This window comes from Chlamydotis macqueenii, chromosome 4 (genome assembly GCF_036417535.1).
Source record: "Chlamydotis macqueenii isolate bChlMac1 chromosome 4, bChlMac1.mat, whole genome shotgun sequence".
Classification (NCBI taxonomy): domain Eukaryota; kingdom Metazoa; phylum Chordata; class Aves; order Otidiformes; family Otididae; genus Chlamydotis; species Chlamydotis macqueenii.
In genome coordinates this window covers 26440047-26458442 of record NC_141559.1, presented here as the reverse complement: position 1 = coordinate 26458442, position 18396 = coordinate 26440047, and the positions used below count along the sequence as shown (strand labels likewise).

Sequence of the window (18396 nt, the reverse complement as noted above, 5' to 3'; positions counted from 1 at the left end):
ATACAATGTATGCACTGGCTTCTATTAATCTAAAACCTTTAAGACAGTGCAGTGCTATCCTACTCTTCATCTGTTTGTTACTACTGAAAGCGGATTTTGTGAGTAACTCATTGAGATAAGAGCCTGAAAGTGGATACCCCCTCCAGTGTCGAATGGTATAGTGGCTAGCCGAGTCTGCCTGTGGCAACTGCCTGTTCAGAAAAAAAATGAAAAATTTTCACATTGCTAATCCCTGTAACACAGACAATCTGCAGCCCATTTATTATTCCTTTTTGGCTTTATTTTTAACAGGCCCTTAAAACATATTTTTCCTTAAAATGACAACATTCTTTTTTGCCCTCTTTGTTCGTGGGGCTTTGTGTGCTCATAAACAGTTTAAGAGTTCCCCTCACACCTGCGGTGCACATGTGTGCCTGTAATAAAGCTTCTCTTATCTGTCCTTAAATGATAACTTAAGAGGACAGTGTTTAAGAAAAGGCACCATCCTTGCGACTAATGAACGAACCTAAATCCAAATCCCAAACCTACAGCTTGGGGAATGAGGGAACCTGACCCTCAAAGCTCATTATAAATCTGCTTTCCCAGGGACTGAGGAGTGTCTCTAGTTTTGCTGTCCAGTACCTTAAACCCTCCATAACCTGAGTTAATTGAAGTGCACCAATAACAGACATTGCATTTCAAATGAACATCTTCTACCTGTCAGGCATCTCCATGCATGAAGCTCTTTTAAACATTTTACAAATGTATTTTAATAATGCCATCCAAAAACCTCATCAAGGACCAAATATGTGCTTCCCAGTTTGGAAAATCAGGAAAGCAAGCGGGGAAAAGCTAAACATGAAACTTTCAAACTCATTCTTCCAACCACCCAATAATCAGCCCCCTTCTGTGCCCCAGCCAGTTGTTTCTTCTACACTTCCAGTGAAATCTAAAGATAAAAACAGCTCTTGTATTTTCAATAATAATAATAATAATAATAATAATAATAATAATAAATTTTAATTTATTGTCTCTACCACTGTTGTTGTTGAGATAATACTTAAACCAATATTTTCATATGCATATAGACAAACACATAGGCTAAGAAAGTCTGAGTTCCTACCTCTGAAATCCTGAGAAAATTTTGCATTATCTAGCACATTTTACATATTTGTCCAATACTAAAACTTAGAACCTCTTATTCCCCACGTAATAAAAGTTGCATCTTCTTTCCCCTTTTAGTCACTTCTCCAGAGAAATGAAGGGATAGAGTCTTCCTTATCCTCCCTGCTGGCCCTGAAGTGGGAGCAGAGAGGCTGAGGGGAAGGCAAGCAGAGCTGCGACTCCTTTCCAGCTGGCAAACCCTGCTCTAAGACACAAGGAAGCAGCCTGTACCATCTCAAGGTTTTGCTCCATCCTTCCTTGACCTCCCTGGACTCCGTGTTGCTTATTTGGAACATCGTGCCAAAAATGCTTCTCAATTAGCATAATCTGAGCTATGCTAAAGCTATGCTGCTACTCAATACCAACTTGCTCAGAAAATGCCTCCTGGAGACTTGTTTACACAGCAGGGAGTGGATCAGCACGCATTAGACTGCAGTGTCGTTACTTCTCTTTTCGGCTGCCTCGTGCTAGTTATACTCAACTTGTGCTGACACCACTGGCCAGGCCCTGGCCCTGGCACCAGAGCTGAGGTCTCAGTGGAAGGAAAACCCTAAGCTGGCCTACCCACAGGACAGTTTCGGATCAGCAAGACTTTCCCAGTCTCTTTCAGCTTAAGCACTGGTACAAAGTCTGAGAGAAATTTCCCTCCACAGAGAAAACCTTAATCTTCTGGTTAGACAACACCACATACTATAATTTGATACTTAATAAATTGTCACGAAGCCATAATACAAGTATTTACTTGGTCACTTATCCTTTTAGCAATAAAAAACAATTGACTGAAGTTCAATTGCAATTTGTTGCAGCTGCTGTGGCAAGGACCCCCTCAGAAAGTAATATCCAGAGGATTCTTCTTGTTAAAAAGCCATTTCCTTGGCGAGGAGTGGGTTGTCTGGAAGATAGTAACAAGGACAAAACCAAGCACAGAAGTTTACAAGCATTCCTGAAGAGCATTTTAAAAACCCTATATTTATTCAAACAATTACAAAACCATTTTATGCAGCTAAGCAGTTTAGCTCCCCCACCAAAATATAAAGTAGACTTCTAAGCCAGCTTTTGATAGGCAGTTTTCCTCATTACCCCAAAGATGACACAGGAGGCAGCATCAACACTTGGCTCCACCCTGGAGAAGATGTGGAGAGAGGATGGTAACCTCCTGGTTTCTTGGTCCTTCCATGGCTCCCAGGATTTCCACGCTTCAGTTCTGACCCACATTCACTTTCTCTCCCCACCACAAGAGTTGGTTGAACTACCTGGTTACAAAAAATGTACACTTCAAATTTAGCTTTGTTGGGAGTAACAGGAACTGAGAGGGTCTGGAAGAACAACTTCCAGTCTCACTGGGCAACTCCATAGTATTCAACTCACACATTATGGCACGTGGTTGTTATGTGGGTCAAATGGTACCATTATTACTACCTGAGTGGACAATGAACAGAAATTTAAGAATGACAAGTCTGGTAAAACTTTCAGGCTATGCTAAATACATGAAACAATCTTCACATTTACTTTGTGGGTCCCATCATACCAAGGAGTTAATGAGATAATCCCCCTACAAAGAGAAGACTAATGGTCTCAGGCTGTTTATCTCCCTAAACGCTCATTAATTTATCATCAGATAACACATCAGCCATGCCACCTTCTCTAGTCTGCCAAATGGTCACCCTGTTCCATAATGCAAACACAGGATAGTAGACAGTTTTTTCTTCCCTTCTGCTTCTTCCATTATGATTATCCCTTCATGTTACTCACCATGCGGTCTCTCTCTATGTGAAAGCTATATGTTAACTATTTAACCACAATTTGTAACTCTTTGGTAAGGAATGCCATTGTCCTGTCTACCCTAAAAGAGGAAATGGCCATTTAACATTTCCTCTCTCCTTCCCTCCTGCCTGAACAACAGCAAGGGAGATGATGTTTGAAAAAGAAAGTAACTATCCACCCAGTACTCCTCCTACCAAAGAGGAGAAGTAGGACACTCACAGCTCAGTCTCTATGTCCTGGACAACCTAATGCCCACAAGATAGACAGAAACACAAACTTTTCTTTTTTAAGATAGAAAACAGGATCCTGAGTCTCTCAGGAAATTCACAATGAACTAGATGGGAGGCAGGCTCTGCTCTCTCTTTTTCAAGCCAAAAGAGAAGAAACAAAGAAATATGGCAAGTTCTGCAGTCTGTACTAGCCCTGCCAGGTCAGGCCAACAGAAGCTTCATTTGGCCATTTTTCACTCAGCTGCTACTGAAGACACATTGTGAAGAAGAACTGTCTGCCAAGACCAAGGCTCCCTAACACCATCTCTTGCTTGCAGCTCTATGTCATATTGGACAGAGGGTTGGTTTTTTTTTCTTTTAAACCCATGTTCTATAAAAGCTTACCCTGAACAGAGGCCATATAAGCCAAAGCACCTCGGTGTCCACATGAACACACCCAAGGTAAGAAAATCAGAAAGCACTCAGGCACACCGATAAACCTGGCTGGCAGTAAGAGCAGGTGGCAGGTGGGGTCTTCCTTAGAATTTGCAGCATTGGGAAACCCAAAATCTATTTTCAGTAGTGACTTCAGAAAACAACCTAAGCTATCTGAGCTGACCTGAGACCCAGGTCCCAGTTAAACACAGCACCTAGATTTCTATGGCTTCTTTTGAGTTGGCATGAATACTTGACAGTGGCCATCCAGAGTACCCTGGCTGTACTTCATGAAACACTACAGTTTTGCTGTTATATATATATATATATATATATATAAGGAGGGGAGAAAGTCAAATGAAAGCAAAAAGGTTAAATACAAGATGGTAGCACATCTGTCAGTATCCTTTTTCTTTTTTTTTGACACAGTCTAAATCTTTCTGTTACTTCTGAAAATGAATTGAACTAAGTTAATGCCAACTAGATTAGTTAGGCTCAGCATTTTGCATTTCTGTTAGTGGTTTTACATATAGTTATCTCCCCTGCTTCCAGAGACCTTGTTTTACAGCAAAATGTCCAGCTTTAGGATCTTTGCAAGCTGTCAAGAAGAGGTGCATCATTTTCTGTAGGAATACATAGCAAAAGAAACGATTCTGGAAACTACCCTGCTCTATGCAAAAGGAAAAGTAAAGGAGATTTTTCCCCATCAGATGCATTACTTTCCTTGATGCCGTTCTAGTTCAGAATGAGATTCCAAGATTAAAAATTTCCTGCTGCAAGATAAACATATTCTGTTTGCAATTCCTTTTAAAAGATCTCTGCTTTAGGCATTTCAGACTTGCAGGGAAGAGATCACACTGACAGCAAGTCACTGCTTCACTCAGTGCAAGCTGCCAAAATGCATAGAACTGAACCCTGTCCTCTCATTCAGTGGACCAATAAATATGCTTTTAAAAGCATGCACCACTTGGTTCACACTTACATGATGCACAGAGAATGAGGCAGAGGGCTTGGAGAGTGGAGCAACACCTCATTCCCGAGCATATGCAGAACAGTCCACCTTTGCTTGCTGCTAAAAATGCTAAACCAGTGCCATTTGCACTACATATGTGCAACATGCATGCTCCAAGATTCATTACTGGGCATATGAAAATTCAATCATATCAAAGCTTAGCTTTAAGACAGTCCCAAGAGGCTGAACCCTGTGCTTATGCACTTTGAGGTGGAAAAAAACAACAACGCTTGAACTCTTTTTCTTTTTTCTGTAGCATTTTTCCAGTCTTTTAGTAAGAACAATATAGCGGCTAAATGAGTGAACTCCATGTTCTCACTGTGTGTTTATATCCATCCATTTTCATAACTCAAGGGCTGTTTGTGTGAACAAAAATGTATAAATTATAGATGGATTTAGGGCCAATCCCAAGAAAACTGTAATTAAAATGAACAAAACTCATTACTTATTTGAAAACGGCTGTGTGTTTGTAATTTAGTATGACCATATGTATCCTTTTATGCTATCTCTCTCTCTCTAGTACTTCTTTCTGTAGCTCATTCTAGAGTAAAGGATTCTGCAATGAGATGGAAGTATCACAAATTCACCTATTTTCACATTTCATTGCAATCTGGAAATTGCTTTGTGTTCATTAAATTTTTCATTAAAAGAAATCTGGCCTTCAAGCAAAAAAGGAAAAATTATACCGAAGAAAAGTGACAGTCTGGGGACATATACGGTCATTGCACCTCTTATACTTGAAGATGAATGTTCATGTTCTCCAGTGAAAATAAAGTCTTTTGCGGGCAGAATTAATTTTTAAAAAGTAACAAAACAAACCTTCTGATCTTCTTGGCTTTTGTATGGGCCTTTCACATCCATGGATATGAGGTTTATAGAAGCTGGTTTCAACATAAAGGTACCAGAAACACAGCCTAGAACATAGCACTGAAAGACAATCCCCAGTTTTCTAAAAAAAAGAAAAAAAAATCTAAACACACTTGGAGTTTTATCAATGCAAGAAAAGGAGAGAGGAGGCTTCTGGTTTTCTTCCCCATTGCTCTAGTGTCATACAAACTTCAGCTCCTCAAATCTATCATAAATGTCTGACAGCTGCAGTGCTGACACCTACACGAAGCTCCCCGGCACCGCGGTGCGACATGGTGACAAGACACATGCCAATGATGGGCCAAGTGGGGGCTGCTGGCTTCCAAGCCTGGGCCATTGCACCCTGACTCTTGCCAGCCATGACCAGTGTCTGCATGTGGGGGTAGCACAAGCTTGTCAGGACTTTAGCAAGCCTAAGCAAGAAGGGAAGGTCTCTGCTTTCAAGGCATTCTCCAAATTAACATTTTTTACATACATATAAAACTTGTTTGGATATACTTAAAAACATTCTCAGATACAGAAAAGCTGAAGAGGAAAGCAACGGTCAAAAAATAGAAGCAGGAGCTTCATGGGACTCCTCCTTTGCAGAGTCAAATTCCTCCTAAATGACATTTCCAGGATGAGGCATTTGTATGTACAACTGTAAAAGGACCAAAGGCTCAACCGACAAACCGTGAGATATGAAGTGCTTGCAAGATACATCCTGTGCTGAGATAATTAAAATAAAAATTAAACTTATGCTATATTTGCATCTGCAAATCATCAGTTAATCAAACATAATGAGTTAATCAGACTCGTTTTTCTGAGGGCAAAATGTAATCATGCTTCATCATCTTTTGTGTCGTCCTTAGATCTGACAGGCTTTCCAGAGAGAAACTAAGCCTTCCTAAGTGATTGCACACCCAATAGCACAGCAGAGTCCTGAAAGTTTTCTAGACATGGTTGCAACATCAATAGGAAATTGTTGTAGTAAAGCCACTTCATAGGAGCTTTTGCTCTATATTAAGAAGTCAAATAATAATAACAAATTGAAGAGGACATCAAGTACGACCTAGGAAGGAGATAATACTCTGCATCCCATTCTTGCAATCAAGGACAAGCCGGCTGGTTATTTAGCAAGACTGCTGCCAGTAAACCAGTATGTCTCCCAGATTCCTAACAGCAAAAACAAGAGCAAAGAATACATTCTCTTGGTGACCTCTGCAGATTTAGCAATGCTGTACTTATTTTTTAATACAAAAATAAGAAGCCGTTGCTGGATGTAATTTCTAGGTATTGCAATTAATTTATTTTTAATCCCATGGAGAAATAATTTATACTGTCTTGGTTGCTAGCTATTCAAGATATTGTGGTTACATTTTTGGTGTCTTTGGTACATTTTATTGTAACATTCTCAAGGCACTGCAGTCAATTACTGCATCTCATGCTGTTTTACTTGCTCCAAAGCATCATCCAAGCATTTTCTAGCAAATCCTTGTGGGTAACTATGTCCCATTCAAGAAACACATGTATGTCCATGCGCTGATAGGTATGAAGTCAGTGTCAACTTAGTCATTTGGATTAATGCCTTTTTGGTTTGGCTTCTGTAGTCTCAAGCCTCTTAGTTCAAGCTGTGACAGAGTTGGTTTTTTTTAAATACATTTTTAAAATTAAACTGAGTACATTTGGAGTACAAAGGCTTAGCTGATATTGATCTATCATGCCTCTGAAGTGTTAAAACTTGTCCCAGTTTTTCACTCACTCCTCTCTCCCTTTTCCAGACCTCATTATCTCTTCTTCAGCCCCATAGTTGTGCTGGTCCCCTCTCTTGGCCATCCCAGTTCTTCCCTTCGTTGTTGCTGCCACTCCTGTCACACACATGGGGGAAGCAGGAGGGATAGTCCCAGCGGGAAGCACAAGCCCAACGAGCTATGCAGCAGCAAAGGGAATAAGAGACACGACTAGCTGGGGAAAAGAGCTGAAAGAATGGCTTGTGGCCAGGTCTTGGAAAGGGCAGAAGATAATGGCACCCTATAAAGAAGGAAAGTGGCTTGAAATGAAGTTTGAAAGGTCTCAGCCTACCAGATCATTAAAGGCAGTTGAGTGTTAAGGAGTGCAAACCCCAGCACTGATGGAGAGGACAAGCCTCAGAGGAGAGTGGGGCTATGACCCAGAGGCAAGAAAGTAAAAAAGATGGTGAAGTGAATTTAAGAGGCTACAGAGCCATCATCCAGGAATCTATGGAATGGCTATGCCTTTCGATCATAGCTATGAAACACAGTATTTTCCTTTCAAGTTGATCCCTATAACTGAGCGGGAGCACTCACACAGGAAAGTTTCCCCTAACACAGTGGAAGCTTTATCTAACATGCAGAAAAATTAATCCACCAACATTGCTAATCTGGCCTTTTCAATTTATTACTCTATTCACTGTATTGTATCTATTCAGAGGGATGACATGTACAAAACAATTTCCTAGAGAGGCTACAGTACTGAGGTGTTAGCTGTTCCTAGAAGCCGTTTCTCTAAATCACGTTTTGAAAGGAAATTGATAGCAGACAGTATATATTACTGAGCCTTCAAAAAGTAATGTTGTCTAACATGTGCTGTACGGTCCTATTTCTGAGCAGATTTTTCCCTTGTGCAAGTGCTGTAGGCTCTTTGTGATTCTCTGTGAAACTGGGAAAACGTTAACAGTTTGCAGAAAGGGGAAAACAAGAGTGACAGTGAAGAACAGTGAAGACAGTGAAATCTCACCGATTTAGCACGTCAGTGCTTCTCATTCTCTGCTGATCCAAGGCAGTAAAGGGAATAAGAACAGAAAATAAATAATATTCCTCAGAAAGACATAAAAATGTAAGTCTCACTAAAATCCACATTTGCCCTGCCAGTCCCTCCAGCAAGCTGCATAGCTTGCTTTGCTCATGTGAGTATTTCATTAATTTAAACTGGAACTTTGCCTGACAAACAAGAGCTGGATCTTCCTTTTCTGGGCAGCAGCACTGTAACTACCAGCTGAAATACATCAACACTCCAGATAAGCCATGAACTATTGTATCTGTTGATTTACTGCTGATTAAAGACTCCCAAGTTGCTCCTAGTCCTGAGACTTAACATAATTGGAAATGTTACATTAACATATTAAAGAAACATTCTGAATATGTGTTAGTCTACCAAGCTGAATAAGTAAATACGTTGCTAGCTGATGGTCCTTTCATCAGTTTTGGTGAGAGTTCTCTGATTTCCACTATGTGTATCTGCAGAGTTGAACACACAGCTCAGAGCTGTCACAACTGCAATAGCAAAATTAAAATAGTTTTTCTTTAAGCTGCATCTCGTTGGTCCTTCTAAAACTACTTCCCAGTTTAAACAAGACTCTCAACTCACCATTTAATGTTATCAAGATATAAAAGGTACTGCTACTTTTGACACATTATAAATTCCACTATTGCAACAGATGTTTTTAGAAAGAAAAGCATAGGCCTGTTCTTCTAGCAAATGGCATGCAAAACATCAGCACAAAGTCCCAGAATCTAAAGAAATCAAGTACTAACCTAATAGAAGAGTACTTTTAAAAAATTATGAAAATATCATGTCTTAATTGGTTGAGATGCATGACACCACTGTTAAAAAGCATAGTGGCTTACCAGCTCTGCAACTGGAAGTATCGTCAAAAATAAAGCATTATCACAAAAGTAACTTCCTTTTATTTTTTTTTCTTTTATTCTTTTACTGCAATTCTGTGTTAATTGTGCCGCTCCAGGCAGATGGCTGAAAGTAACATCTACAATTATTGGTAGCAAATCTGAGTCTTTTTCAAGGACTACATTGGCGTGAGACCGTACAGGAGCAAGACAGGGATGGAGTCCCAGGGAAAGAGGGTGAAATCAGCACCAACAGCCCTTAATGGGAGGTCAGGCTTTGCTCCCTAGGAGACAAAGTCACTGATTCTCCAGGGATCTTTGTTTTTGCTACAAACAGGACATCTTAAAGTGTGTGCTACCTCTTCTACCATTACAGATACTTACAGCATTATCACTGACTTGAAGTACACCTTGTGAGTTCATGCCAATAACTAGACATCCCTGGCAAACAATCCAGGGTGGCAAGTAAGGGTAAATCTTGCAAACGCAACCGGTGGGCACTGCAACTTGTTTTCCAGGAACTGAGTGAATGATAATCAATCATTCTCAACACTGCGCTGAATACAGATCGAAGTGCTAAGGATGTTGTACATAGGCGAAGGTGGCAAGACTTCCCCAAAAGGCAATAATTGTACATCGTGTCTGGCACGGTATAGTGCAGCCCTACAAGTACCCGCATGAAAACTCATAAGGCTGAGATAACACTCAGTGGGAAAATAGGTCCTATATACTGGCTTTTTGGGAATACACAGGAAAAAAAGAAAACCCAAGGAGGACATATAAGAAAGGGCATCATTCTCCTGTATTTCCTCAAGGTGATTTAACATAGTAATTATTACAATGTGCACTAGGAAAGAGCACAGTACTTTAGTAATATGAAACTTCAGCACAGCATCTGTTACTAAACTTTGCTCAGAGGTAAGGAGAGGCAACCCAATTCTGGGTAAATTATAAAACAATTGAGTGGCTGGGGAAAGAATGCTTGGAGGAGTTTAAAAACAAATTTCTCACACACCAAAACCAAAACTGCCACCACTGTTATTACGCCTGCACACAAAACCAAATGATAACATTCAATTATTAGGAAGCTGATGTGAAACATTTTAGCAAATTCAGTGGATTGCTTGAATGTGCAGCCTCTGTGCTGCTTAAGGAAAATGTAGGCAAGATACAGACCCTTCAGGCATTGAGTATTTTGCCTTTTTAGTGTTGAATGTTCGCAGCTCCCTTGCTGGTACACTGTTTGTTGCTTATGAAAAGCAGCTGTATTTGGAGGTACTACTAATAGTATAAAATGTATATTTCCTGAAAAAGTCTACCTCCTTCAGCACTGCAACGTGCAACATTCATATCATCCAAGTTGAGACTTGACAGGGAAGTTGGGGACTGATGGCTTAAAATGCTGCTTTATAGTTTACCAAAAAGATAGTTGAGCAAAAGTAATTTTATATCAGACTTCCAAGTTTCTGAGTAGGGCAGAGAGGAAAGAAGATTGCATAAGCAAGTCAGAGTCTTTTTTTCATAAAGTTTCTATAACCTTTTCTTCCTTCCTTACACTGAAACTTCATACTTGGGGCTGTTACTCCCTACTTATCTCAACTGGACGTAACCAAACAAAACTTCCACAATCACTGGAGCGTATTTTGGACAAGAAACCTGAAATTTATTTTCTGTCACATTAAGCAAATGAGTGTGCCTTAAACTATACCACTGGGACACCATGGGTTTTTTATTGTAACCATGGAGAAAGACATCAGAGATCAACTTGCTAGGTGTGGTTTTTAAAAACAAGCTTGTTTCACTACTGTAAACACAATTTTCACTTCATGCTTAAATTTTCCTCACCTATTCAAACTCAATTCATTTAGCATCTGTATTTCCATCAGTTATTAATCCTACAGAAAAAATAAATTAAAGGTTTAAAACCTTCCAACTCCCGCTTACAAAGTTCTTAGCACCAATTATGAGATTATATTGTCCCAGCCAACCCCAATGAAATAAATTAATTAATTTAACACAGGAAAGCTCTGAAAACAATACGAGGGGAGGACTCGCAATTATTTGTATATCACACGCAGACGGACAGACACTCGAGCGATGAAGCGACGTCCTACCTCTCCTTGCCGGTGATAGTGCTTGGGAGGTTTTCTCATCTGCTCTAGCATTTTGCCCTTCTTACTGCTAGCAAGCGTCAGTCCCTGGTGGATGCCTGCAGATCTGTTGGTTGTCTGAGTTGGAGCCTCCCCCATCAGGGTGGACTTGATGGAGTTCACCTTGGAGCTGGAGCTGTCTAGCTGGGAGCTCTCCACGATCAGGACCGCGGCTAGTAAGAGGAGACAGCAGGAGCACTTATTCCACATCAGCACGATCATCTCCCCTCCCCCCAAAAGGACTATCTTTTTTTTCCTTCTTCTTTTTTTTTTTTTAAGGCAAAGAAAATGAAAGAGAGAGGAAAAAAGTTTTTAAAAATATCTCCCGAAGTTGTTAGCAAAGCAATGGATTTCAATGCCACACACTCAAGGAACTGCTGTTCTGCGATAGACGGGAGAAAAATAATAATAATAAAAAAGAATCCCCTAGGAAAAACCGTGTCAAGTCTCTAGGCAACTATCGGGTCTGTGAAGTGATGGCTTTTTCCTCCAGGTCCTGGAGAAGTCCGGACAATTCTTTAGGAGCTGAGAGCAGTAAGCTGCGAGGCAACGGCAGCCGGGCAGCTCCCCGCCAGCGCAGCCACCAGCACGTTCGCTTCAGCTCCAGAGGAAGAGCGAGTGAGTTACTTCCCCCACTCCTCCTCTGCTGCTGCACAAGCCAGCAGAGAGGAAACTCAAACCAGACCCAATCCAAGCAGCACCGGCAAAAGCTGGGCTTAGTTTTCTTTCACTCTCTCTCCCCCTCTCTCTTTACTCTTTATTCCCCTCCTCCTTTTTCTCTTCTTTGCCTCAGCCTCTGCAGCCAGCAGGAGGGAAAGCGCCCGCTTCCCTCCTCCTCCTCCTTCTCCTCCTCCTCCTCCTCCTTCAGCCCGGCCCGTGAGGGGCGAGGGGCTCCGGGCACAGGGCAGGGCAGGGCAGGGCAGGGGGACCCTTCTGTCCCGGGCTGCCCCTCTATCCCTCCCCCCCTCGCCCCCCATTATTCCAGCCGCCGGCAGCGGGTGGTCCCTTCCCTCCGCCCCCGGCCCAGCCGCGCAGCCACTGTCGCCCCCTCCGTGTCCCCCGTCCCCCCCACAACCCCCAGCTCCCACCCCTCTGGGAGCCGCTCTCGCCCCAGCCAGGCCGGTTGCCCCTCTTTCCGGCCGGGCTCTGCCCGGTGCACACGGCCACGCACCTCCAGGCACTAAGGGTGCACTGCAGGGCTCCGAAATGGGACACTCCTGGGTGCCACAGTGCCACCAGCACCCCCAGATCTTTATCTGATGTCCATCTTCTCCCTGCCCTTGGCATGAGCGCGCATCCGGTGGCTGTGAGACAGCCAGGTGCTACTCCTGCACCCACAGGCTCCATCTCCCTGCCGCAGCACCAAAACGATGCATTTCGGGGAAAAAAAAAAAAAAAAAAAGGACGGTAAACAGGAACACGGAGCGCAAAATGAGCAGAACTGGGGTAACGCCAGCTCTTTAACTTTTCTTTGTCACCTGCTAAAGGTTTAGCGCAGAGAGCATCACCGTGGGGCACTGGCGTGCTGCAGCGGAGCAACTGCGAGTCCCTGTCTTTCCCCTGCACATGGGAAAGTGGGGCGGAGGGAACGAAAGGTGACGAGAGAGCAGCTCTCTCGCTATCTCACATGTTCATGTATGAACATTACCATGTCTGAGAACGGTACAGAGAATTTTCACGTTTTCTCCTGACAGGTCCCCTCCTCTAAGCTATCAATCCTTTCCAGTTACTCTACCTCTTTATAAAGCAGAAGAGCTGAAGAAGAAAAATGCACCTGAAATTTCCTTTCTTCTAAATTAACAGTTGTGCAAAAGGAAGTTACTAAGGCAAGGAATACCAGGGAGGAGCAGAGCACTCTTTCGGCCCCCAGCACTCCTGCTCCCTCCCAGAGAGCAGAAGCTTTCCTTGGGGGCTTCGGAGCTCTCTGCAGGAGGACTGCCTGCACCACACCACCGTGGGTAAGTTTTTTAAAATATAGTCTATCCACATGTGACTGCTAGCAGTGTGTCCTAATGTTGGGGCTTGTATTCTGTTAAACAGAGGATCTTATAAAGAGCAGATTAATTTACATCTTTTTCCACGGGGAAAAAATCCCATCTCACAGGGTAGATTTTTTTCCCTTCTTCTTCTTCTTCTTTTCTTTTTTTTTTTTTTTAATCTATGTTATCTAATGCTCTCTTACTTTAGGGGATTATTACTGATTTTCTTTTTTTTTTTAGTAACAATTGAAATGACATATCAATCTCCAAGACTAGATTTTAGGCTGTTCTACAGCACATGGCATTTGCTCTGGCTTGAGCTTCAGATGAGCTCATGTTTACTGGTTTTGAAGTTGGAAACAGTTTTATTAGCACCTAATTTCAAAAAAAATTAGGTTAAGGGAAAAAAATCCCAAACCCCAAAACAAAAAAAAAAACCCCAAATCATATATTTGCCTTCTTCACAGCATTTCCTTTTTCCATCTTTATGGAGCCTTAAATAAATTAAAATTACACTTCTGTCTTCATCCCTAATAGTTCCTGAAGACATTTGTAAGGAAATGTTTCTAAAAGATCAGAAAGCAATCTGCAATTGCACAAGCAACTGATAAAAGCCAGTCCTTTTTGATTGTTTTTGACACCCAGCCCTCCTGGTGTTTCACCCCTCCCAAACCCAAAAGCAAATAGCTATCAGGGCCAGAGGAAAAGCTATAACAGATAATTTCATAGAAAACTGGCAGCAAGCCATATAAACACCACACACACACACACACACACGTGCGTGCACAAAACGAGTAAAATCACAGCCACAGAGAAACACGCAGTCCACTCAGAAGTACATAGGCAGTGTGTGTACACACGTGCATAGGCAGCCTCACGCACCAACAGAGGAGGGCTGACGTCCACCGACCCGATCCTCACGTGGGATCAAGCTGAGATGAAGAAACACAAACTGGTAACAGTTCCCTGATTTCTCATAACAAGTCAATCCTGCGTTTCCTCTTCCTGTTACCGTGGACTGCCCTGGTCATATTTTGTCTTTTTGCTGGGGATAAATACACTGCAGAGAAGACTTAAGTTACAATTCACATCTCTTTTCCTGGTATACTCCGTATATGCCATCACAGAGCCTTAGCCCTGATCTGTCCTGATTCATGGATGGTACCAAATTTGTAAAAATATAAAATCAGCAGGTTTTGCAAGATTACTACAGAAATAGGACAAGAAAAATGTCATTTTCTCACCCCTAAGGCATTGAATAAAATTATAGATGAATCTGGACTATTCATCAAAATATATAGGAGGCTGTGTTAACACTTTAAACAGCCGCCTTCTCCAAACACTTTACACAACTCAGAATTCATCGTATATTGGTCTGGGCTCTGGATCTATTAACTGGCTTCTTTGTTATCTTTGGTGACAGCAATAGCAACCCACCTCAAATTTTAACTTTTTTTTTGTAGATGTTATCTCTTGTGTGCACTCAATAAATACCTCCACCCACTTGTCTTTTTCTTCACTGAAGGCTAGAAGATGGAGTATTGTGTTAATATTTGGCTGTGACAGATACTCTTTATTAAAAAAACCCATAAAAAATAGCCACCTGTGTTTCTCTTACACAGGAAGGAACAGAAATTTATAAGTCATTGGTGGAGTACTCTCTACCAGAGTTGCTTTGAAAAAGGAAGGATTACAAAGAGATCAAAATAAACTGATGAGACACGCAAAGAGAATCCATGACAATAAAAAACACAATATGATGACCTCATGTGAGTATCATTCAGCTCTTCTTGAAATAAATGGATGTGTGTGGTAGTGAAGAGAGGCACACAGCACCTGAAGGACCAGACTGTAAGTAGACTCTAAATTAATTAAATATATCTCTATGAATATATTATTAAAATTATTACTTAAATTAGTAAATGTAAAAAGAAAGCCACATAACAAAGTCCCTATATATTCATAACATTTAGAAGAAAACTAGGGAGGAATGCTCAAAGCTTTTCAGATATTTAAGAATAGGTGTCTAAACTCCTTTTTTCAAATCCATCTGGATTCAGCTGAGTATGAAGTTCATCAGCCAGCTGGATTCAACTAAGTTTCCACACATTAATTTAAATTTAGTGGGAACAGAAGTGGGTATCTTTTCAACAGGGCAAGACCTACCTGGTAACTCACTGCTCTGAAGGGAACACAGTTTGCAGCGTCTCTGAGGAAATAGAAACAGGTTTTGCTCTGCTACCCTACAAATGGTTCCCTCCAGAGGAAGCAACAACCCACCTCACTGCAGGGCAAACTGCTGCCAGACCAACGTGCTGCTCAAGACCAAAGAAATAAGTAGTAGATGAACAGAATGCTAAACCTGTGTTGGAGAGGAGCTTTTTTTTTTTTTTTCTTAACAAAAGTATGCTATAGAGATATGCTTGAGAAACAAGCTATTTGGTATTTTGGGGTTTTTTTTCACTTTTAACTAGCATTCAGGCCATGCCTTGTGTACTTCAAACACAGACTTCCAGACCTACATGTGGATTTCCTATGCTCCTCATTGCAGCAAATCTTACATCCTTTAAAGACACATATTTGCTTCACAATATCAACTCAAAGAAGATGGTACAGAGGCAAAAATACCAAGAAGAATCTCTGTTTTTGGAATATATGACTATGCCACTACAACCTGGATTTTGAAACACACTAAGAACATCTAAAACTCTTAAGTGCCCTGAGGGATCTAAGAGAGGAACCAGCTACAAAAATCAGTGGTTGTTAAGTGCATGAAGTGCACTCAGAAGAGGCTCTCACACTACTGAGGATCAGGCAGAGTTTACCACTAAGTTAATCCCTAAGTCTGGGTGCTTAGTTTGGAGAAGCTAAGGTCCACATACTTTCTGTGTGTGTGTGGTTAGTGAAACATTTCAAAGCAATACAGTCTTTTGGTCAATATGATGTTTTGCAGCTAACCATACAAAGCAATGGAACAAGTATTACCCCAAAAGCCACAGTCAGGGGCAAATGCCACATAACACAAGACGGTCACTAGAAATCTTATCAAGTACCACATTGCAGAGAGCGAACCTGCTCCTGAGTTTTGCATACATAACCAAAAATCTTCCTGGGAACCTCCAGAGGTGGCACTTATGCCCTAACTAGGGAGGCAGATTGTCTGAAACCCCCCCCTGCTCAGCTTTAACTGCTAATCCCTCCTGCAGATTTCCAGTAGGCAGAAGGAGAGATGGTGCTGGTTACAACCCATGCACGCAAAGCTCAACAGTCAAGAGGGCAAATGTTCATTAAGCACCAGTGAGACCTCCAGCTGCAAACACCCAGAACTACATCAGTGAGACACAAGTTCTCAGCTCTCATTTAATGTTTAAATTACATATATTTCAACAAATAAATATGCATTTATATCACTTTGAGTCTAAATTAAAATGCTTTGTGTAAGAAAAGTAGGTTTTTCTTTTGTCTTATTTGCACCCATAAAGAGGAGACACAGCACAGAGTAACAGTAACACTTGTATTTATTTCTAGATCAGATATTCGTACCATGAATGTTAGAGGTTTAAATGTTCCAACCACATATTTCTGTTTTGCAAATGCTTTGGTGTTTCTGTCAATTACACTTGTTTATAAATTTAATTAAAAAAAATAAGTGACCTAAAACAAAGGTTCTTGTAGAGTTTTTTCAGTTTCACTTCTTAACCTTGCCGAAATAAAAAAAAAATGGCAGAAAAATGAAATTGAATTTGTTAGTATTTTCATTTTTAAAATCAACATTTTAATTGCTTTTCTACTACCTCTTTGTATTTCTATGTTAACTCCCCCCTCATATTCATTGCATGGAGTTCCAGTAAATTCATTGTAGCCCTTTTTTCACTTTTCTTAGAGAAGGGATTTTTATGGGGGCAGGAAAGGCATGGAAAAGTAACTTTTTTCCTTTTTTGCTCTTGCTTTTTTTTTTTTTCCCTGTTGTCTCTGAAACTTTCTTAAAGAGGAAATGTTTGGAAAAGCCAGAGTCTAGCAGAAATCAAGACAAAAGCAAGAAATAAAGGAACATAAGAAATTAAAACATTCAATTTAATGACAAAAAAAGGAAGTACAATGAAAATCGGGAGATTCTTTATCTGACCTCCTCCAAAGGGCCAAATTACATACTGTAAATGCAAAATATTGTGGGCCAGGTTACAATCCTGTGTCTTTTACAGCATCTATATTTTAAGCCACTTGACTTCAGTTGAACCATTTTTGATTTATACCAGCTTTAAGTCCAGTCTAATGTCCTATGTTTTTCTTTCCCTTACATAAACAAAATTACCTGTTCTTCAAATTAAATCTGTTTTTAATTCTATATAAAGCATTTTGAGATACTTGTGGTATGAAAGATATTGTATAACACAGAGGTGTATTGTTTTTTGTTATTATTTTTTAAGTTCACCAGCTGCACTGAATTTCCATTGCCCCTTACAGCAACTCTCACAACTTGGATATGGCCAAAATCTCCCTTAGCACTGCCCCTGGGGCCTACTCTGTCTTTTATTTAATTTCTGACTAAAAAATTCAATCAGGACCATCAAGCAATACCTAGTTTTGCTAAGGCTGCAGCTCAACAATGCAATATTTTCTTCTTAAAAAGCAGATTTAAGTTGCTCCTTCCTCCCCTCTGTCCTCCAGCTCTACAGGGACACTTTCTGGGTTCATTTCTTTCCTTTTGCACCATTTTTGTATTTGGCTCACAACCACCACCCCACCCACCCCCCAACCAATTTCCCCCACCACCATGGAGAAGGCTTTGCCTGGCAGTAGAAGGGCAAGAGAGCGCAGGCACTGGTTGTAGAATGGAGACAAAGGGCAAGGGAATCCCCTCACTGCAGCATTTCCACCAAATGCTTCATGTCCTGGGACTGTGGCCCCAGCAAAGCACCCAGAGGACAGGCTAGGGCATGCAACACCCAAAAGCATGACAGGTGGGTGTCAGCTCCAAAAATCCATACTAATGCAGCCTATGGCCACCACAAAACTCTTCTCCACAAGTAATATTTCTATATTAGCATGAGGCAAACCACTCATTAGAGCTTATGCCACGTTTCTGCCAGCGTCGAAGTGCACAGGTGTGGCCAGTGCCCCAAGAGCTGGCCCGCCCTTCTGACAGAGGATGTGTGAAAGCCACAGCCCTACCCCTGCATCCCAAAAGTGCCCGGTAACCCCTTCCACAGCCGC

General features: G+C 41.3%; 1 protein-coding gene across 1 annotated transcript in view; it reads right to left on the bottom strand.

The window, feature by feature from the left end:
- Positions 1–11882, bottom strand: part of DKK2 (dickkopf Wnt signaling pathway inhibitor 2) — a 44004-nt gene extending 32122 nt beyond the window's left edge. The window contains exon 1 of the mRNA XM_086747061.1: positions 11168–11882. Coding sequence (XP_086603187.1) covers positions 11168–11425 — 258 coding nt within the window. The 5' untranslated portion in view covers positions 11426–11882. The remainder of the gene's footprint in view (positions 1–11167) is intronic.
- Positions 11883–18396: the final 6514 nt, after the last annotated feature.